This window comes from Xiphophorus maculatus, chromosome 14 (genome assembly GCF_002775205.1).
Source record: "Xiphophorus maculatus strain JP 163 A chromosome 14, X_maculatus-5.0-male, whole genome shotgun sequence".
In the NCBI taxonomy this organism is placed as follows: domain Eukaryota; kingdom Metazoa; phylum Chordata; class Actinopteri; order Cyprinodontiformes; family Poeciliidae; genus Xiphophorus; species Xiphophorus maculatus.
The window spans coordinates 16,458,736-16,482,679 of record NC_036456.1 but is presented as its reverse complement, the minus strand read 5'-3'; the positions used below and the strand labels follow the sequence as shown (position 1 = coordinate 16,482,679).

At 38.4% G+C, this 23,944-nt stretch overlaps 1 protein-coding gene across 4 annotated transcripts in view; it reads left to right on the top strand.

Moving 5' to 3' along the window:
- The first annotated feature begins 3,713 nt into the window (after positions 1–3,713).
- Positions 3,714–23,944, top strand: part of ppargc1a (PPARG coactivator 1 alpha) — a 322,470-nt gene continuing 302,239 nt past the window's right edge. For all 4 annotated transcript variants that reach the window (XM_023346209.1, XM_023346208.1, XM_023346207.1 and 1 more), the window contains exon 1: positions 3,714–3,886. In XM_023346209.1, the coding sequence (XP_023201977.1) occupies positions 3,806–3,886 (81 nt within the window). In that variant the 5' untranslated portion in view covers positions 3,714–3,805. The remainder of the gene's footprint in view (positions 3,887–23,944) is intronic.

Below are 23,944 nucleotides of genomic sequence, written 5' to 3'. Positions count from 1 at the left end.
AATTTTACTGCTGCTGCCACCCTCCTGAGATACCTGCGAATGGTAGCGGTGCCCCCACAAAAAGATCGCGCCAGCACAATTGTTACATTGCCGAGCTGAATTATCTCTCTCTGTTGATTTGATTCAGAGGGAAGCTTTTAAGTGTCACTGGGCAGAAGAGGGGAACAGGCTAAAGAAGGGACTAAGAAGATACAAGAAGAAAAAAATAAGGGCGCAAGCACATTTGTGGTTCTATGTAATCTTTAAATTAATCTGCAGCTTGGGAAAGATTATGGTTGATGGTGACAGATAAGGCTAAAGAAGAAACCTCTCTACATTCTTGATTCAATCCTTTCTTTTCTTTTTCTCTCAAAATACATTTCATTACAATATGACACACAATAATCACCAGAGCTGTCAGTGAAAGATCAAAATCAGCCCAAAACTCTTTATTTTCAAATGCACAGGGATGTATTTTAGCACAACTTGCAGCCCCGACACTCTTAGCAGGCCTCATGAGAACCGGCGCGATAAGATGCGTAAGCTTGGCCACGATGAGAAGCATATTCCCCGTCTTTCCTAGCATCTCTGCTACTGCGGGGAAATACCCAGGCAATTTCTGGATCCAGCTCAGTGCCCGTTGACCAGGCTTCAAACGGGTGCCGATCGTGCACGGAGAACCCATTCGATCAAACCAGGAGGGCAGCAGACGTGACGGATGAGTCGACAAGACTCGCCCATCCAACTGCTGGGGTTTGCATCAAGATAAATAGCGTTGGTGAAAGACAGTTCTCCAAATGAGGCCTGTTAGCAGCAATTGTGCTAAACAGCTTGGAGAAAATGAAGGATTCTCTGCGGTCAGCAAATCTGCATGGGGAGCACAAGGAATTCCATCATAGGTTGGTTTAATTCTGGAGAAAAAGAAACATTCTTCCTTTAAAGACGTTCTGCTATGCTTATAGACACCAGGGCAAAGAAGGTCCATTGTAATATTCCACACGCATTGATTTCAGCCATGTTTACAAGAACATTTAGAATGTTTAAAACATGCAACATGTAAAATATCGGAACATTCTAAAAACTTGACATCTAGTCTGCAGTTATATTTATTTAATCTTGCAACCGCAAAATTAAATAAAAATAATCATGAAGTGAAATGATAACGATCATAGGAATCAAATGGCAAAGCAGCATACAGGACCATTAATCAGATGTTATTGATTAGTTGATAATTGGGTTTTTGTGTTCTATTTTACAGTTGAAACTTTATTTAAGTATCTAATTTTTTTAAATATGTTTTGCTAGTTTGTTCCTCATGTACATTTTTAAATAGTGTTTTCCCTTTTATTTTTAATGAACCCAGGACTTCTTGTACCTTAGTGTACAATACCAATGAAACATAATATAATATAATGCAATGTGATACAATAAACACATTATCTTGCATCACAGCAGGTTTATTTACACACACACACACACACACACACACGCACCCACGCACACACACACACACACACACACACACACACACACACACACACACACACACACACACACACACACACACACACACACACACACCCACACACACACACACACACACACACACACACACACAGATAGAAGCTCAATTACACATTACAGGATGAGCAGATAATGGAGTTCTAATCTGGACAGTGATCACAGATAGAGCAGCAAGTGCACAAAAGAATGGCTGAAAAAGAAAATAATAAATGTGCTTCAAAAGTCCAGACCTCGACTTGACTGAAATGCTGTGGTGGGTCCATAAGAGAGCTGTCCCTAAAACTCAATCAACAAGAAGGACTGTTGTAAAGAACAAGATCTGGGTATAGATACTCAAAGTGGTTCAATCATGGGATGTTCTTTCACAAATTGTTCAAAGTTAACTATTTTAACAAACGATAACTAGAATTAAATATTTTATGTGATTTTCTCTGAAGTTACAGTTAAAATATTTTAGAACCGGGAAAGGAAGGTATCATGTTCATAATATCTTAATGCATGAAACTGAACAACTAGAAGTAGGTGTACTTTCTTTTTAGCATCACTGTATTTTAAACTGAGAGCTGAGACCATTGTGATTTCAAATATTTCCATGCACTGTGCCCATCAGAAAAGATCTGCATGTAAGAGAGCAAACTTAATGACTCACCCTGGAGACATTTAAATAAGTTGTAAGTGTGTCCACTAAGTTTTTTTTCTTCTTCCTATTTTCTGTTTTTGTATCGGCACTTTTAAGATCTACCCAATTACATGAAAAATAGTCTGTCACCTTCTGTTTGATTCATGCTTGTTCTTTTTTCTTTCAGAAAGACCGGCTGATTTGAGAATCACTAAAATAGTCTCTGCCAGCTGCACTTGGCTGTGTCATTTTTTCTAATCTAAGTTTTATGCCTTTCTGATAACGGAGAAAATGAGGTGTATATTATTCTGTGTTATAACTGGGTATCTGAAATAGCTATTGGCAGATTATACTAGTAGGTAAAAACCTCGGATTATACATTTGATTTTGCTACATCATCTGTTGTAAAACCATATATATGCAAATGGTTTTCACTTATACCACATGATTCAACTTCTGCCCATGCTGAATTCCAGGCTTAGCTTTACTAAGAAAATTTAATGTCAGCAGTCTTTGTGAAGGAAGACGAATGATAAAGATGGATGTTAGCCTATAGCAGACAGTATAACAAAGCCAGCAGGAGGGTGAGAAAGATGTCATTGAAGACCAGGAGGAAAAGCACAACATCTGTACATGTAAGACCGTGGTTTGTAATATTTCAGTAATATTTTGTCAGCTTGCATATCCCTTTAACCTTAGAGTTATACTAAAATCCTACCATGATTAAAAACAAAATAATGAATCTAATAAAGTTCTGCATTCTAAACATAGCAATATCAAAAAGGTGGCTAGTTGAATTTTTGTCACTTTCAAGGAGGGAAAATAAAATAGTCTAAGTACACATTCCTGTCAGGTCACACATTCTCATTTAGGTATTTTTTTTATTTTGTTTAAATATAAATAATTTGGTATGTTACTAGCCAAAGATTTTGTATTTTGCAATTGTTTTGATTGACCGCAAAGAGGTAATCATTTGTGGTTTGTAAGAGGAGAAATGCCCAATGTATGCAACAATATTATAGAATATGTCCAAAATAAATGTAAAATCTGACGGTAAATAAGAAGTACAATCAGCAGCCTCATCGCAATTAACTCTTAAAGTATAACAGTGTGTGTAAATGATATAATGACTGTCAACTGTCAACTATTTAAACAAATTATGTTAATAATGACATTGAGTTGTTTAGATGTACAGTAAAGAGGATTGACGTAAACAATAAATCATGTGGTACTAAAACTAACTCTAAATCCTTGTAAGAATCGTTTCGCAGTAGCTGGAACTTGAATGTTTAAGAACACTGAGAAAATGGGAATGTATTTGGGATCAACCAGCGAGCCAATTAAGCAAATCCGAAAACCTAAAAGTTTATGAAACAAAAGCAGATTTCATTGTGTTGTGAGCAGCGTTGACCCTTAGCTGACACCTGAAGGAGGATGTGCTTTTGAGGGGAGGGGACCGCACCCAAACGCATCCTACCTCTGTTTTTGGGGAGAGAACAAACCACGTGACCAAAGAAGCAGCAGCCTGCATACCGCCGCTGTTCGACTGATATCGTCCTCACAAGCTGAACCGAGCCGAGCGGGGCTGAGAGCAAGAACAGAAGAGGCACTCGTCGAGGGAAGACATACAGAGCAAAACCCAAGAATCTCCTCCGACAGAGGCGGCTGGCTGGCAGGCTCACCATGGACGGTTATGGTCGGACCGAAGATGAGCTGTTCTCCTCCTGCCTTCTGAACCTCACCTGGGAGACGTGCTACGAGCAGGTAGGGCGGAACTTTCTCCTTCACGTCTCGGTTAAATGAGCTGTCTGTCGCCAACGAGCTGCTATGAAAACAAGTGTTTTTTTTTTTTGTTGTTTTTTTAAAGCGACGGATAAGCAGGTGCAAGTTTACTAACTTTATTTGTGTTACTTTGAAGTTCTTTCAACCTGAAGTGTTGCCTTTTGCAACTTCCTAGGTTCTCAAAATTAACAGTAACCAGCAATATAGTCAGAATAAACAGTATCCGCATGAAGAAACTGAAAGGGATCGTACCTTGTTAATATATGCACCTTCGGTACTTTCTGCATTTCCAAGTTTCCAGGTAAGTGTGTGAAATCGGAATACTCAAACTTCAGGAAGTGACTTTGTGGTAAAGTTTGTCACATGGACCCATGTATGGGGTGCCAAAAGTGCCACGATGCAAGAAATACCTCAAATATTTATTAAACGTGGCATAGTTAAAATTAAGTTGGATATAAATACATTTGTCAACATTTTTTATATTTAACATGCATAATAAATAAATGAGAATTTAAAATGTGTTGTTTTCCAGTGCATCATGAAATAATTTAAACTGCAGAAAAAATAAATAAAGTTTTGAGTGAAATATGTATTTCTTTGTAAAATATTTCTCAAAGTAAGTATTTAATGATGCATTTATAAATTTGTTGAATTTTTGTACTTATTGAAAGCACGTGGAGGTAGCTATTTGGTGGGATAATGCTGCTGTAATTGAAATAAGGATTTCTGAAATGTATAAATAATTATTTAATGGCTTGATTTTAACTGGATTTGGGAACTTTTGGCACTCTATGATGTTGGACGCCGTGAAATAAATCAAACTATCTTCATGGCATGTCAAATAAATGTATATCTGATTGATCTGGACAGAAAATCAACTTTAGACTAATATTATTGAGCCAAGCAGTGTTAGCCTCACCCACTGTTTTATGTTAAGAAGGCTGGTGAATAAAAAAAAAAACACACCAAGACTGGAATAAATATTTTTACTTTTTCTAAATAAAAAACAACATTGTTAGTTAATGACACATGTAACCGAATGTACATTTAATTTATTTTCTACATATGTTCTTCCTATTCTATTTGATAAATGATGTATCAAAGTAATTTTTAAGTTATTAAGTATTTACTGAATTTTGTCATTGTTTTAACTCCATAAAATCCAGGCTTGTGAGGCCTGTTTTCACCCAGGTGTTTCGCTGCTGTTTGGAGATAATCACCTAATTCATTCCTTGAGCTCAGTCATTTCTGCCTTAAAAAAAAAAACACTTATTGTGTGCAACATGAAATCCCTTATCATTCTAATTTGTCAGAGTGGCTGAAATCATCTGACACAAGAAAGCTAGCGAAATCACCCTCCGAATGCTAAGAGGGCTCCCAGCTATTTAGCAATTTACGCTCCATGATTGATGCCAAAATATTCTCCACAGCGATTTCTATGGTAATTTACTTGAATGCCACCATGAGAGCTCAGGATATACATACGATATGTTCACATTCCACTGTGATCAGGCGTTAAGGTTGCAAAAAAAACCCGAAGCGGAGGAGGACACTTAAACAATCACTTTCCCATGCTTTAGTGGGCTGCCATTTGAATTACGAGTAATCACAAATTAAAGAGGATTAGACCCTTTTAAAAAAGGCAGAGCGCCTGATTTGCTGCGCTGAGGGACATAATGCAGGAGTTATTCAGGCGAAAGGGAAACAAAAACCACACAGAAGCAAGTCTCAAAATCACAGTCATTGGGAATAGCATATTTTTCTTGTAAATGATCAACAATTAAAGCTCCAGCAATTTCAGCTGCAAAATTGCTTTTAGCACATCAATCCAGGAGCTGAACATTTTACAGAACGGAATGTGCTTTAATCCCAGCACAAATTATGAATGTCTTCCATTTGTAAGTGAATGGTGAGAAAAAGTTCATAAATCAGCTTTAATGATTTTGAATGTAGCCATTTTCAGTTGGAAATCATAAACAGAATCATTAACTTTCGTTATGCTGCCGGCTAGAGAATAGTTTTGAAGCTTGGATTGTTGTGGAGAGAAAAGCAGAAGTTTAAATCAAGTATAAGAGTCATATTGTCACTAAAGATATGTAAATCTGTATCTAAATGATTTACATATCATCAAAAGGTAAAATTATTTCAGTACTTCCATTTGGCAAGTAAAGCTCCTGTATTGCACAGATTCTTTGCACATATAGACTTCAAGTGTTTCTTCCTGCTAATTTTGATTATTACTTACATCTAATGAAAACACCAAATTCAGTTTATTGTGATGGTTAGAATTGTTATATACAGTACGTCCGGAAAATATTCGCAGCTCTTCACTTTTTCCACATTTTGTTATGTTTGAGCCTAACTCTTAATTATATTGTATGAAATAAAATAAAGTTTGCACTGATTTCTACAGCTTAAATTGAGTTCAGTTGTGGTAAATTCAGCTGAATGGACTTCATTTGGAAAGGTGGTACATAAGGTTCCACAGTTGGCAGCGGGTCAGAGTGTAAACACCACCTGATGGAGATTAAGTAGAACTGCAAAGAAAAATGGGACAAACTGCTTACAGATAGGTGTGCTGAGTTTCTGGCATCGTATCCAAAATGACTTCACGATTTAATCGCTCCCAAACTTGGCTAACAAAATATTAAATTCTCATGCAAGTGTGATTTCTTGGTTTTCTATTTTTAATAAATTTGGAATAATCTCAAAAAACCCGTTTTTCCACATTGTCATAATGGGGCGTTTGTATGTTTTTGAGGAAATTTCCCATTTGGAAAATCCAAATTTGAAAAAGTAAATAACATAAAACATGGAAAAAGTGAAGCACGACGAATACTTTAGAGATAACTGTAAGATGGTTTTGTAATTGTCTCTGGTTCAGCAGTGGCTAAGACCTGGTAGATCATATCATGGATACATTATATCTGGTGTCTCTTGTAGCACAGACTGAATGTCCCTCAAACCTTTAAAAGGACTTAGATTCAAAATCTTCTCAAGCCTGCAGTTATCCCTGTTCATCATGCTCCCTTTTCTACCGCACTTTTTCCTTCCACTAACCTCACCATTAATATTCTTGGATAGAGGACTATGTGAGCAGGAAGCTTCTTTTGCAATGAACTTTTATGGCTTATCCTCCTTGTAAAAAAAGGGTCAATAACTGTTTAATAAAACTAATTTTTTATGTAACCTATTTTTCAGGGAGTCTGAAGTTTTGGTTTTGTTGTCTATAAAACAGAGATGTTTTTAATATAAACAAGCATTTGAAATACATAATTCTATGTATAATGAAATATGAACTGCAGAATTTGAATTAAATGTCTTTCTTTTTAATGACATTCTAATTCATTTAGATGATTCTGTAGTAGCAAACCACTTAAGCTTGGTAATATTTACATTCCGGCAGTCATCTGTGGTTACGATCTTAAAGTGTGATTATGTTTCTCCCGAATCTACAATCTACTTTATGTGCTATGTCTCAAAATTGTCTTTTTTATTAAGGAGAAAAATGAGGCCCATTGGAAGCAGGTCATCTGCTCTGCCAGCTCGCTCTAAGATCTAAGATCCTCTAGAACTTTGCAACTTTTATGATGGGTGGAGTAAATAAATAAGGAAGCAAAAGGGAAATGTTGACAGCCTGTCCTTGTGGCCAGATTATCCACTCATGCTTGAGCGCCGGGTAAAGACGAGGGGGAACTGTGGAAAACGCTGGATCCTGCCTAAGGAGGGTGCATGCCTGCATATGTGCGTGTCTCTGCGCATCTATTTTCAACAGCGCCGACATGACGGTGGCCGGCATGCAAAAGGGCTTCGGGAGGAAGCTGCTTTTGCTTAATTACGACCCAAACTTATTCACTTTTCAGTGAACTCTCCTGTCTCTGCACACATCTGCCACTCCCATCGCCATGGCTTCTTGAGGGCTGCTGTCCGTGGTGCTGAAAGTTTCATCACACATTTTTTGCACGTCTTTTTCTTTTCTCTGGACTTCCAGGCCACAACCCGTCTGCCCAGACTCTGGACGGTCTTCAAAGGCAATATATTCACTTTGCCTCAACAAACAAAATGCATGCCAACAGTAGGAAGTCTGGCTCCGATGGGTGAACTCTTATCATTCAAGACGTTTAGAAAAAAAAAGAGCGAGAGAAAGAAAGAGCTGCAGGTTGCTCAGCATGCTCTCAGAAGCAGTAAGAACTAATATATGTTTTCATGTGTCTGCTGCTGCCTACAGCAAGGCTCCAGTTACATTACTGCACACTCAGTGGCTCGACTAAATGAAAGCTCCTTTGTGTGCGCTCTTATGTGCAGTATTTGATCCATGTGAGTCACTTTTTTTTCTGTGTAATGACTCAGTAGCCTGAATGGTTGGAAAGGAAGCTCACTTTTCAGCAGGAGAGGGATAAAAACATTTATGAGAATAGAAAGGGTTTAAAGAAAAAAGTTTGCAACGATTAGTGCTGTTTCTCTGGGTTCCTACTATGGAGATTTGACGAAAAGTCAGTTTATTAACACACTGATCCACAACTCGACTTCTTCTAGCTGAAGCTACATTAGACTCTGAAGTACAGATTTTTCACAGTTTTCCTCTCTTTTGGTTGTGAGAAACTGTGTTTGAGAAAACACACATTTTTCAGATGCTTTACTAAAGCTGATGCTCTTTGAGAATCGGTATCAATAATAGAACCTACAACATTTACACTGGTTCAGTAATGACATATTTTTATGTGGAACAAAGCTCCACATTATTCACAGAAAATTCACCTATTTGTGGATCTCCCCCCCACCCCCTCCTATAAAATACTAGAAAATGCAGGTTGGGAAGCTGAAATATCAAGGTGCTGCTGGCTGACTTTTGCAATGCAGCCAACCAGGAGCACCATTCATTTTTCCTTGGTGCTGTTTGGCTATGCCATCAAAAACAGAGATAAAGAATACTGTAGATATTATCTGTGTTAGTGCTAAGGTGGTTTCTGTTGTGTGTACTAAATGCATATTAGGGTATATTTTGTGTTAAAACTGTTAAAACAGGCTGTTATCAGATAATACTTGTTTTATGAAAGATTATGCAATATACAGTAAAAGTTGATATATTTCTAGGTAGGGATACAGGAATTTACAAAAGTATTCTTACCCCTTCACATTTTTTACATTTTTCTTGTCCCATTGACACTTTGCTTTTGGGATACGTCAACACAAAGTGCTACAAACTTACAAGTCTTTTGGAGTATGTCTCTTTTAGCTTTACACATATGCTTGAACCAAAGTTTTCTTAATTTGGAATACAGCGTAAGCTCACTAAGAACAGATGGATCTTTAAACTCACGTATAGATCTTATGCAGGTTCTTATCTGGCTTTAGGTTCAGACTTGGTCTGTATCATTCTTGCCCATAAATCTGCTTCTATCTACACCATTCCAGTGTACCTGTGGCTCTGTTGTCTGTTGTTCTGGATGATTATAAAGGCAAACAAATTATGTCTCAGTAACAAACTGCTGATAAACAAAGAACCTAAAAATCCAATTTAAGACATGTTCTTTGCTCAGTTGTCGGTAATTTAAGTTTGGGAGTATTTTATTCCTGAGCAGTTGATACGTTAGGCCAAGACACATTCAAAGAAAAACATTCATAGTCAAAGACACTATAACAGATTACAAGACAATCCTACTCCTTGGAGGCAAATTATCTTGAAAAGAATTATGAATACTTTATGTGAAGTAAGTTTTCAAAAATGTGCTCATGAAGTGAAGATCATTTACGTATTGCACATACAAAATTAACAAATTATCAGTCATAAGAACTTTGAATGGAAATTGGAACTGTAAAAACAATATCCTTGAACATCCTTTTGTTTTCCTACAAATTTCTGCTGGAGTTTGACCTTGAATCCGATGCTTTAGGCTGCAGGACATTCTGCTTCATTTCAGTTTTTAGCAGAGATGGGTGGGACTTTGTGCTTCATGCCATCTTCTATGCACTCTGTTCTCCACTATTTAGTTAATCTTTTTGATTAGCTGACCTAACTAACTAGATGCAGCTCTTTCTGCCCCACATGCACAGACTAGGACTGCATGTGCTCCGCACACAATCTGCTCTGATAAGTGTGCAGTTTCAAAATAGGCTATACCTTATGATAAATTACTGGACGTATATATGGTCAAGCCTTTTTGTTTTTTCTTTGTCAGATAAAATGCAGAACTGCTTTGGGTTTACCCCACAGCTTCTAAAACAAGGTCAGCAATCCCTTTAATATGTTTTGCTTGTTGAATTAACCTCTGGTAGTTAAGGCTTATGTCAATAAGTGCATTCAGGTGTGACTTCAGCTGACAGGGGCTGACTTTATGGTCAACATGAACTTAGAGCCGGAGCAGGAAAGGACTGCTGCAGTCCGGTTGGCCACAGTTTACTGGTGCAGGCTGATCCTGTGGGAATACTGGCAATAGGAACACTTTTAAAGAACACTTTCTTTTTTATTTCTTTCTTGAGAATAATATCAGATTGCACTTGCAGGAGGGAGAGGAGAAAGGCAATCCAAATGGTCAGAAATATGACCCTCGGAGGCACTGCATCTATTTCTTTGCTGGTAGACGGACTAAATTGTTCTCACAACTTTCTCGCAATAAGTGAGTTGCTGACAGAAAGACGAAGAAAATGTTGAAGATGGTAAAAAAAGAAGTGAGCACTTTCTGCATGTAGATTGGTTCTTTAGCCAATTCTGAGTAGGTTTTGGCGCAGCGTGTGGAAAGGAGCATCAGCAGAGCTCTTCTGAGTACAGCCACTTGTCTCCTAGTATGTGTAAATGTCATGTCTTATTTTGAGGAGCATGCAGTGACTTATAAATCTCAGACATTAGACAGAAGGAGATTTATGTGACATTAATCCTATAATGACTTTTCTGCACAACTATTCTGAGGCCCAATTCTAGAACATCCAAACTTCAAGGGTTGCCTTCAACGTGAATATTTCTAAGTGTGCTTTATGTATGTAATAGTGTCCAGATTTAATATGTACAACAGTTTTAAAGGTTTGCACTTATAAAACCACTAAAGTTTAGTGTTTAGCACTCATAGTTACCGTGTCTATGCTGTCAGTCAGATGTGTATGAAAGTAGATAAACGGAAACCTACTGAACCCTTTGCCTTACCTTATTTATTTTATAGGCCTTTTTTTACCAATTCAAAATACATTAGATATGCAACATTTTAATGTCTGAAAAATACATTTTAATTTGTCACTTTAGATGTAGATTAGGAATGGGGCCATTGGTCTTCCTTATATTGAGTGGTGGATTGTTTTTTGTTTTGTTGATGTTTAAAAACATCAACAAAACAAGAAAAAGTTTAATGCATGATCATCACCAACAAAAGCACATAGGCCACTTGTTGAATCAAATCATGTTTAATAAGTGTGTGTCCTCAAGTTTGCATTTGAGTTGTGTCACTATTTGTGGTCCTACTTTTTTTATCAAGCTAGAATGAAAGAAAAAAAAATTATGATTATAAAATGATAAAAACTTTGTGTGGTTCTTAACACTTTACATTTTAAGATTATACATTTTGAAATAAACTTGTTATCCTGAAAAATATTTTAATAGGTGTCTATTTGCATCAATCACAAAATTTGTACCATTCTTGAATTGTAATTGCAAAATCTCTCCAAGGGCCTCAAATGGACCGCGGGCCACACTTTTAGCACCTATGTTTAAGGCAGCACTGTTTCTGAATAAATAAAAGTTATGACATTAGCATATCTGGAGGTAAAATAAACACTCTGCTGTCATTGTTGAGACCCATAGCATGAAACATTTAAGTGTGACCAAAAAAAAAGCAGAAACTGATATTTCCCTCCAAACTACCCCTTCTCAAAGAATTACACTTCATTTCCAAGTCGACATGTCTGTGATGTCTGCTTGTTTTTAATCAACAAGTTTGCTTCTTCTGAACATCTTGCTCCTGACAGCAATCCACAGATGCTGAGCCTGTCAGCGGTGTAATGAGAAGCTCATTGTTCCTTTTGTAGCATATTGCTGAGATATGGATGGAAAATTATCTAATCAAGACTTTGCAGGAGCTCCGTCACTTGACCCGCTCAGCATCTGTCTGGGCTTCTGTAGGATTTTGACGTACTTCACAACGATCAATTAGGCTTTTGTATATTTTTAATTGGGTTTTTGTTTAAGCTTACATACATATTGATCATAAAATACCTGCAAAGATGTGCAGAAAGTAGCGCGTCTGAGAAGTGGAAGGCAAATGATGCATGGTTTTCAGCAGTACTTAGAATTCAAAATCTGGAAAGTGTGGCATGTATCATAAGAAAGTTGCAAGGTGCTGCATAACAGAGATTATCAGTAAGATTTCATCCCCAAAGGGAGACTTGAACCAGCAGAGGGAGCAACAAGCTTCATGCCTCGTGGGGCCAAGGAGAATATCTTCTAATTTCCTGAAAAATGCTGCCGTTCTGAAACGGCTTATGTCTGTTTACTGCTCGTTGGGAAAAGGAGAGAAACCAGAGTGTTTGATGCTCTCCACTTTAATTGAGTTTCTGTTAGGGACTTGTTTTCACAGCTAAATTAATGTAATCACAAGTTGAGTTAGCAGAGATCATAATCAGTTTTCTTCTTTTTTTTTTTAGCTCCATTTGCACCGTTCAGTCTGAAACCAGCATCTTCTTGCAGGGAAGCACAGGCACACCAGACTGCATTCTTTGATTATGTGTGGGAAAATGTCTTCCTCGCCATTGACAATCTGTTGGTACTTCACAAAAATCAGAGATGAAAGGAAGTGCAGCTTAGACTGTGAAAACTCCTTGCCTTCTCACCGGGAGGTAAAAGCACTCTCGCAAACACCGAATTGTACATCTGAAGTGTTATCAATTCCACCTGAAACGGAGGGGCCCCGGTGGCGGCGCTGAACCCCACTTCTTTTTGATCGTACCAGCAGCGCCTGTAAACAAGTATTTTCCCCATCATCTTCTCTCCGCCTGTCTCGCTCCGTTCCTCTGCTCGCTCTTTTCCTGCCTCTCCTACACGCCGAGGTGTCTGGAGGGGGAGGTTCCTTTGATTATCTCTGCTGCCGATTAATTGCTTTTCTTAACCTCTACACAGACGTGCTCCTACACTGCCCTGGAGCCTGCCGCATGCGCCCACCTGGACCCCTGCCAGGAGCAAAAAAAAAAAAAAACCCAAATCAAACACTGTGCGCCTGCCGTCTCCCAATTACTGACCTTCATTCTTTCATTTTGCCAAGGATGTTATCACAGACACCATCAGTGTGTTTACTTTGTTTGTTTAGCTCATAAGTCACTGCTGCAGCGTTGGCTGGATTTTGAAGCAGACTGAGGTGTGCAAATTTCTTTTAGAGGAGTCTATGTGTAATAAAGTTTTAAAAATAACAGTCGGAGGTAGACTTCTAGGGATGTTCTTTATTTTGGCCTTGAGTTGTGCTTACCATGCATTCTCAGTCACCAACAGAGTTCTTCTGTTTTCTCTTAGCAACGAGATCCTTGTCTCAAACTTGTCTACAAAAAAAGAGAGGAACCCCAGAGGGTCCATCTTGCATTGAACTGCCTCATTCAGACCTTGGTCTGTTTTTCTTTTTCTTTTTGGACATCTTAAAAGCACATCCAGATGTCACATGAATATTTTATTTATCATACCTCAAATGCAGGTGAGTTGCATTGCTTTTGCAATTTGTAGAACATAAATGCTCTGTCAACAATTTAGTTTTGGGCCCTTTTGCATAAGGACTGCACTTGTCTGACTTTGTTTAAATTCTTGTCTGACTTTGTTTAAATTCTAATCAAATTTTATGAAAGGCATTTTTTCAGTTTCTTGTAAAGTCAGAACTTTACAATAGGATATACAATATAGGTTAGGGTTTAAATTCTGGTTCACACTCCAATTCAGAAGGTGGCAGTAGTGCTCACTGAAAGCTGTTTGCCAACCGACAGTAAAAATCGACAGAAGAAGGAAAACACTTGTTGACTGGTCACCTGTGTCCTCGGTGCGTCTTCATCAGTGGTTCCTGTTTCCTTGAATGTTCTCATTCTTCACTTTATTAAAATATGAACTCTTCTCAAATGTGTCTACTAATGTCTTGTTACCACTTTTGTCCTTTGCTACTACAGGACATGACAGGTAAGTTAAATAACAGTGAAGTAAATCATTTCTCCTGAAATTTGATTGGAAACAAGCAAGTTGAACGGACAAGTTGAAGTGGAAAGTTTTACAAGAACCAAATTGTGATGGTCAGATGATTCGGTCAGATAATCTCCAAAACTGCTTCTCTTAAGGGTTGTTCCCAATCTGTAAGGGGTGCTTCTATTATGAGGTACAGCGATGAACCACAGACAAACGTCCTTGATGCATGTTTCTAAGCAAGAATGAATCTGTGTAGTCCAATCCAAATAATGATCCACTATACCTTAAATTAGTGAAAAAGGTAATGCTGCTAAAAATGGAAAGGTGTCTGAATTCACAGAGAATCTCACATATGGCTTATGGATCTCCATAGCTGCAGATCAGTTTGTACATTTTGTTCAGCAAAAGAACAGACCAGGCAACTGGCACATATGCATCTGAGCTGGTTCATGGAGCAATGGAGGGGGGTAGCCTTGTCTTATGAATCACATGGATGGCCTGATGGCTCACTAACCTGTGGCAAACATGGTATCTGGATGCACTATGGGATTAAGGGAAGACGATGAAGACAGCATGGTGGTTTAGACAATATCCTTCAGGAAAATCTGTGGTCTGCCATTCATGTAGATTTAAATTTGTACCACGCATCGAAGGAATGCTGCAGATTATATATTCCCTTTTATGAAAACAGTATATCCTCATGAGTGTAGTGTCTCTCATCGGATTAAAGTCACCTTTGGCTCAGTTATGGTTTGGGGAGTGCAACAGGTTTTGATGCTTTTAAAGAAATTATCACTCTCCTTGGTATCGATATGAACATGCAGTTTGTGTTTTGGATATAACAGAAGGGGATAGTGAAGGACAAATAAGGCATGTCAGATCTAGCACATTTTCTAAAGCAGATCTAGTGAACGATCTTAGAGAAACACAGTTGTATGATATGGCAGGTTTTCAGCTTATGTGTTTTTGAGAATCATCTTGTTGGAATACGGTTTGTTAAACCGGGATCTCTTTGGTATTTTATACCAGTTCAGATAAGTAAATAAGCTGGTGGGAGAAAAGTGTATAAAAATCCAGTTTAAATTTATTTTTTTTGTCAGGTTGTCTCAAGATTAGCTCTTTACTTTCTGAGCCGTTTTTGGTCTGAAAATTTAGGTTTAGGTGGTTTCAGAAACAAAACCTTTCCCTGGAAAATGAATCAATGCAAACAGAGTCCAAAGAAAAATTGTGATCTTCATGTAACCTGGAGAAATTCAGCTTAAGACTTGAAAAGATAACACTAAAGTTTGGCTTTTTGAGTAAAAAAAAAGTCCAATGTCTGCTGATATTCTGTATGTTTTGGATGTCTGTTTATGAGATTACAGGAAGTGGCTTCGGGGATCTCTTTTTCCGTGTGCGGCCTAATTAGTTCAGGTGTTTGATACAGAGAGCACTGTGGGGCTCCAGTCTAAGAGGAGCCGAGACAGCCCACACAGACTCGAGACGCTCTCTCTCTCTCTGATACACGGATGCAATATCTGCATGTGTGGCTTGAACAGACACATAATGTACACAACTCACTTACTAACAGGCTGGACTCCCAGGACTCTATGGTAGAGCGTGGTGTTGCTGATTTTATTTTATTTTTTTCCCATCAGCAGAAAGCTGGGATGAGCTGAGCTAATTGAGCTGGGAGGCTCAGTGGGGGGGGACTGGGCCCCTTCTCACACGGCCTCGTCACTTCCTTCTTTATCCGTCCGGCACTGTCTTCAGTCCCACCTCTCCAGACCACTCTGTGCAGCTCTAAAGAATGGCTTTATCAAATGAGTCCATGGTTCCATAAGTGCCAGTCACACATTATTGACATTTTGATAAAAATTAGGTTCCCGTTCTTTTGCGAAAGTATTCCTACCCTTTAGCTTTCTTTACCAGAATGTGTTCCACTGTCATTTGGGTTTGTAACATATTTTATAAGAATGGTGTTTCAGACCAAACAGAACATTGGTTAATTGTGAAGTAGAAGGAAAGTGATACACGGTTTTAAAAATGTTTTACAAAATAATAGCCCCTTTATTTCAATTCAATTCTGTTTAATTATAGCACCAATTCACAACAAATGTCTGTCTTAACGCAATGCTCAGGAAGAGAGTGAAAAATGTCACATTTGGACAGTGGGGAAGCACTGGGGCTGTTCCGTCAGACCATCAATTTCCGAAACCACACAAAAAACCCTTGCAAAAACACACACAGGATCACGCCGACCCAGCCAGACGGTAAAAGATTTGTGGGTTCTTAATGACCACATCTCTTAAGACCGCGGGAGGGTTAACAAAAACCCTAAAGGAAAAATAATTTTCCTTTATCATTTTCATTCCACTTCACAGTGATGCACAACTCTATCCGTATTTTCACATTACTCGGTCTGAGTAAATACATAGGTGAGGAACTATAATAGCATTGCAGTTTTGTTTGTGTTGGGTGAAGTTTAAGTTGACATGAACACACATTCCCTACTGCACACAATACAGGCTAAATTGTTGGGAAATGTGCACAGGGTGTATCGCAGCAGACAAACTGACAACAAAAGCAGATTACCTGTTCTATTGGAGGGAAATTAAGACATCACAAGCCTTTTGATGGGCCCTGAGAGGCCCATCATAAAAGCCACAGCAAGCTGTTGAGACGGATACTGAGTTGTTTCCATCCTTTAGCCGCACTTGGGGACTGATTATGGTCAGGCAAACAGCCTTTACCTGGAAAGTCACTTTCACTTTCTCGTCCACCATTTGTTAGTATGGCTAATGTCTCATTAAGTCTCACAGAGGGGAAATGATGCGCTCTTTGGGTGAAGGTTAGGCTGCCGGCTTATCGTAAGACAAAAAGACTGATTATCCAAGCACAGGCGGGCCTTAGCCTGCGTCTTTCTCTAAAACGTCCTATTTGTGTTACAGCTTGAGCTGCTTCATTAGCCATAATCTATTAGCCTTCCCTCCACCTCCCCCAAGTGAAAGTTAAAACATTTGGGCTAAATGATGAATGCTTGATCACGTTTGCATGTTCTGTGAAAAGGAGTGGACTGAAAGGGGGCGGGGGGTAAATTTTACATTATCAAGGAGATAATTACAAAGCAATCAGAAGCTCTTTCCTGTAAAGTGGTAAACAAGCCAAGGGCTTCTGCTCTTTTCCCAACAATAATTAAAAGTCATTTTGCATTCTATGCATCAGTGTCCTTTCCTCCTCTCGGTGACCACCTCTTGGCATAATAAAAATGGCAGAATTTCTCCATCAGCGAGGGATCCTTCACTCTACAGTGATTTGGCATTTTAGGGACCTTTTACTGTCTTGTATTTTCTCATAAATCTGTGGTGCAGAATTAAATTATGAATCAGTATTTCCATTTTCTACATTTCTTTTTTTGGCATATACAGGTAATTCTGAACAGCTGTGAATCGCTGTGTCACTCAGCAGGACAGTTTCCAGATATGGACTACTGCTCCTCTGTGACTTTGTCCTTAATGCCTCAGCAACAAATGCTTTTATTGATTGGTCTAGACTAAAGAACATGGCAACCTGCCGAGCGAGAAATGTGGGAATATTAGATGAGAAGCCCAACCCTTTGGCTAAATTCTCAACCATAAAAACTAGAGGTCAGGAGTTGCAAATTAGCAACAGCTATAAACTCCAAGTAGGAAGGGAGTTCCATCAGTGGGAAGCTTTTACGAAGTTCTAAGCCCTTAGGGAGAGTTCTATACATTACGAAATTAATGTTTCATGTTTCCCGGGTTAAAATAAAAACAGAAAGTCATATTAAAAATTAATTAGTATCTAAATACCATCTAAAACTTATTTTTGAAGAATTAAAAGAACTAAAACTCAAATGTACAGTACTTGCAGATGTTCAAGAGACTTTTTTATTTGAAAGTCACTTGAAGGATTAACATCCATCAGAATTGATGCAGTTCTGTTGCTAGGCAGACATAGTGATTTATTCTGCTCTGATTGGTGGTTCCTTTGCTAAATTTTCTCAAACAACAAAAATTCGTACACATCTTTTCTCTGTTTGGTTCATAACTATGAATATTTATATCTCTCCATGTTGTACCTACTTGAACAAAGACACAATGGCATTAAACATCGACAAAAACGTTGAATGATTTACTCTGGGTCTTCTTTGAGGTTTTCTAGGCTGCATCAACAACACAGTTGAGCTGTTCAGCTGCTTTGGGCATGCACAAGATTAAGAGCCTGTTGCCACTGTCCTGCCTGCAGGAAGACTGCTAAAAAAAGTTAATCTAAATGCATGTGAAGATCATACTAGGTTAATTTGGGTTTCCAGTTGGGGAGAAACTCACACACCTCCAAATTAAGCATATGGTTGCTGGGAGACCAAAGAAAGTTGATAGTTAGTTCTATATGCATCAAAATACCCTCTGATTACACTTGTCTAAATTTGAGCACAGGAAACTTCTCTAATTTATGTGCAAATTGGTAAACTGTGTTTTATATATATATATATATATATATTAAAAAAACAGCCTTCGCCTTCTACTTCTTGTATGGCTAACTGATGAAAAGACGGACTTGTGTACATTAAGTGTGAAATTGATGGTGGAAGTGCAGAATACTCATATTTGTTGGGACACTCCATGCATTGGGATGAAACGGTGTTCCTATGGCATTTATATAACAGGATGATGGAAAAAATATAACCAAACTTAATTCGAGAATAATTGATAGGGTGGATAGGAAATCAGTTAGAAAAAAAGTATATGCTGATTAGTAATAATGCTGTAACAATATTCTTACCTTATGAATTTTGTTTTTCCATCTCTGTCTTAGTCCAGTAACATTTAAATGTTTTCTGAGATTCTGGAGACAGTATGACAGTCATTATCTGGTGTTAATGGGTAAAGCCCCTTCACACCTTTAGTTGAAAATTGTAAAAAGCGATCTCTTCCCAATTACATAATGTTGTCGATGTGCTGTAGCTTAAGAAAAAAGAAAAACATTCCTTTCGAAAATAACACTTTGTAGCTACTATAAAAAAAGACGAGGACAATTAATTTCTGTTGTATGTCATCAACCTCCTCTCTGTTTTTCAGCTGTGCCTATAACTCACAATGCCTGCAGGCTGTATCGCATCAAAGCATTGACATGTAGCCATTACTCCACTTTAAACAACGCCAGAATAAGTCAATTATACTTGGAATCGATCAATATAAGTCCACTGCTGCTCATTTAAAAGACTTATTTAATCTGAATGGATCTTGTGTTTTTCTGGTTGTGGGTGCTTGACACCTTGGGTTGGCCCATGATGGATCTCCTTGAGTGACGGCTATAACCCTTTGATTTATGGTTGTTTATCACGCGAGTAAGACTGGAGTTGACCTCCCTCTTAGGTTGCCATAATTTCTTCCTATTGCATATATTAAATTGCACGCTTGGCCGTGTGACAAAACCTCACACACCTGGACAATCTAAGAACTCACTGCCTGCAAGATCCAGATTTTGCAAGAACACAATCATTTTTATCTTTCTGAGTAACTGAACTTTACAGAGCTTATATTCTTTGCCTCTCTGTGTATCTGTGCGAGTACTGTATGTGTGTCCTCCTCTTACCAACTCCTTGGTGACTTCATTACCAAATGAAGGAGCTCATATTTTCAATTCCTGCCTTGGATAAATATGGCAGATGCATTTAGTAAGAATGGAAAGGGGACACCGTGTCCTCCATACCTGATGACATGTATGGTTTATCACGTTGAGCAGAGACATGGTCACCTTACCTCGGGCCACATTGTGACAGCCAGCAAGTCACTGGGGAGCACCATTGGAAATCAATATTCCCTCACTCTTTAATTGTTAGAAAAAAATCCTCCCTGTTTACAGCATCACATCATCACTCAGGACAGCATGACTTTCATTCATTTTTGCCTTTCTCTAAAAGTTTCTCATCTGTGAAAGGCACTTGGTAGCTGATTTGGAGATAACATAATGGGTTTTAATTTTCAGGGACTCGCTTGATATGCATACAGAAGTTTCTCTGGTTTACTTTTGGGTGCTTAAGGCACTTTAGTGTCTTATCTCACTGTGAGTTTGCATCAGTGTGACCTTTTCCATTGCTGTCTTAAAATAACAGAGGAAATGTGGCAACTTCCTTTCTGTAACTACAATGAACATACAGTTTTTCTATAACTGGTCTGATGTTGGAAGACAGTATTTCTATTGTTTAGGTCAGGCATGGGGATATAATATTCTAAAAGCATGATGAATAAAAATGCTATGACTTCCATCCATTCTTCCATTTGATGGATGGATGGTGCCTATCTCCACCAGTCAATGAGGTCAATGAGAGGTGGGGTAGACCCTGGACATGTCACCAGTCCATCATGGGATACCATGAGTTATTGGAATGAAAAGGACGCCAAGCAAACAGTCATAATATCTTTTTTATACATATAAAACTTGCTTTGAATGTAGTTGCTACATTACAATATACAGTACATGCATACTGTATGGGGCTGTATGATGCCCCTCACAGGATGCCGCCCTGGGTGGTTGCCCATGTCCCCCATATCAGAAACCGCCACCGATTATCACCAAATATGTCTGAACTGTCTGAGTAATTTATGCATTGTTGGTTTTTTTGCAAAGTAGTGGAGGTTGTCCTTTTTGAGGAAGCTTGATAAGTTATGCAACTTTAAGTAAAAAGGACAGTTTTAAGCAACAAATATATTGTATTGTTTGAAAAGAAAACCATTAGAATAACTTGATATGTTGATGTTGAAAAGGTGAAGTGTAATTTTCTTTGGCTTTGAAAGGATCTTTTGTGACCTTTTCAGCTCCAATAGAAATAAAGAACATTTTTACAAGCAGATTGTGTCTCCGCTAAGTAGAGGAGCAAAGTGATTTTTATTATAAGACTATATATTTGTGGTAGTGCATTGTCACAACTTTAATGGTACCGTGTATTGCTGGCAACTATTACCTCTAACAAAGAATAAAACTCCACTTGCCATTTTGAATATCTTTCTCTCCTCTGATGAGTTTTGGGCCTAATTTAGGTTCCAACAAGAGGAAAGTGGAAAACAGCAGCCACACACACACTTAACTTTATTAATTAAAAATATGGTAAACATGCCCAAATTCAGTCAATTTCCCAAACTACCATTTTTTTCTACACACAGGTCAAAGTAGCCCAAAGCCAGTAGTTAGCTATTTTCCTCTTCTCTACTTAAGTGTGCTACCTGGGGAGCACCACAGCTCCGAAACTGTGATTAGGCCTTCTCTGGCTAATTAACTGCTCGGGCCATGGTTGGCCATTTGCATCATTTAATGGAGGCTCGATGCCGCAGCTGTCCTTCGTCTGTCATTCATCCGACTCTTGCCCTTTATTCTGCAATTTGTGCCATAAAAAGGAATAAATAGCCAAAGCTCGCATAGCATTTTATCAATCTCATTAAAGCGACAGAGAATATTGTTGCACGTTCGTTTAAGGAGCACCGAAGGCTTCGCTTTAATTACGAGAAGGAGAAGAGGTGGCCTTTTTTTTTTTTCTTGTCCTAAGCAGAAGGAAATTCCTGGTGAATTTCCAGAGAGAAGACCTCATTACAACAATGCCAGCGTGCTTTTCAAATGCCGCCAGCCGGGTTGGTCTGTTTTATTTTACCGATATATGTCCTCCCTAGTTTGCTCTTCTGCTATTAACGGCAACAGGCTGCTTAATTATTTAAACCTATTCTGTATGAAGGGAAAATTGGAGGAACACAGACATGAACACAATAGACGGAGTCTTAATATTAACTGCTTATATGGTGGGGAAAAAAACAGGCTAAATAAGGCTTAGGCCCCCCTAAAAGAGGTAAAAACATATTGGGAAGGATGGAGAGTACGAAACCTTTTGTTCCTAACTTTCTATTAAAGTTTAAAACATTTGTCTGCAACCAATCTTCTAATCATCAAACAGTTGCTTACTCAGTCATTGTCTTAGCTGCACATTTCTGTACCCCTTATCTTGTTGTCTTTAGCCTTGCTTAGCTCAGTAGATTTTTCGGTTTGCTTTTCATATCCTCCTGTCCTGCCTTTGTTCTTCTTGTCCTCTATAAATAAAGATTGATTGATTGTTGTCTGCTTTGACGGTAAACATTTGTTTAGGCAAAAATAAAAAAACACAAAAAACCTAAGGATTATAGGGCAGGTTTTTGAAGCTTTTTTGTTTTGATCTGCTTTCAAAACAGATCAAAACAAAAAATTCTGGGAAAAAATATATTAATTCCCTAACATGTGGAATTGAAATGTGAATGGTCTCCTGATTTTTTATTTTATTTTGCTTACCTGCAGTTGGTGGATGAGTGAAAACACTGAAGCCTGGACAGAACCTTGCAAATACTCTTTTGAAAACGCACCAAAAATTCAGCACATACCGACTATCTTACCGTTTAGTCTCACAAGCCCCAGGCGCCACGGTATCACCCAGCCATCGTGTGTTCATTAGGCAGGGAGAGTATTTGTGCACTCTGCCCTCTTGTTGTGCTTAGAAAAACACTTTAATCTTTTTTTTTCTCCCTAAGTAGCGCTGCTAGATTATTTTCAAACTGCTTGATTTCATTTCTACTTCAGGCAATCGTTTTGCATTCCAATAATTAAGTTAGCTTGCACACATGTGTGTTTTTTTGTGGTGCAGGAATTGAACACAGACCGTGATTTGGATGGGTTTTGTATCGGCTTCCATTTCTTTTCTCCCTGGATGTTTACTTCCAACCTTGTTCTGCCATGTCTCTGGCTATCCCATCCTATTCTTTATTTTATTTAATTTTTTTTTACAGCGTTCTCCCTTGGGGAAAGCAGCACATGTGAGCAGATCACTTCTGATTAGTGAGGCTTCTTTGTGAAGATGCCTTTAGTGTTTTTTTGTTGCCAGAAACAAACAGTGGTGTGGTCTCCTCGGGGTAGACTGCCATTTTCTTAGCACAACACAACCCCTGAGAGAAGTTGTTATCTCTCATGTGCTGTTCACTTTGGGCTTTTAAATGTGTGCCTTTTTTTTTTTTTTTTTTACACATCACAAGACAATGATGGTGTGCAAAAAGCAAAGCCCACTGTCACCAAATATTTATATGTGTATACATTTAATTTTGTAAGTATTTCACAACATATTTCATTCAATTCTTACTTCAAATTTGCATATATAGTGTCTGATAAGCATGTTGTCTCTTTCTTTTTTGTATTTTGTGTCGGTCCATAAAAGAATTTGGAGGTTGTTTTGATCCCACTTGAATCATGTGGCATTTTCCCTGTGAATAGAAAGATACTGGAGGTAGGTAAATAGTGCTGGAGGGTGGGGAGCAGGCGCAGGCGACTGATTTGTCTCCTCGCCGTCTGGAGGATTTACGGTGCGAGTGTGTTGAGCTATCAATCAATTGTTGCTCACTCCAAGGACAAGTTTGTCTCTTTATGCAATTTGTAAGGCTGTCCAGTCAAATTGATTCCTTAACCAGGAGCCGTCCAGCTCTTGGAGACGAGCGCCCAACCCACCCCGACACCCTCCGCTCCCACCCTCCTGAAAAGCACATCAGCCTTCTTGTTTGCTGTAAACCAGACAATAAATGATGCGACTGTTGACTGTCTGTGGACAAAATCCAGCTGCAAAATAAAGTGGGTGACAAAAAGACAAGATTAAAAGTGATCGCGGGACTGATTGATTAAATGTGATTAAATTGAACAACTGAGGATTGATGTGGCTGAGTCCCTCTCTGACGAATGATTCGGGCATTATGATGCACTCAGTCTATTGTGGTTTACACTTCCAGGAAAAAAATAAAAAAAACAACAAAATACTAAATCACATTTACAAGTAAAAAATGAAAATAATGCACCAATTTATTAGTCCCAGAAGTACCCATTTATGGAAAAGAAATTCAAATATT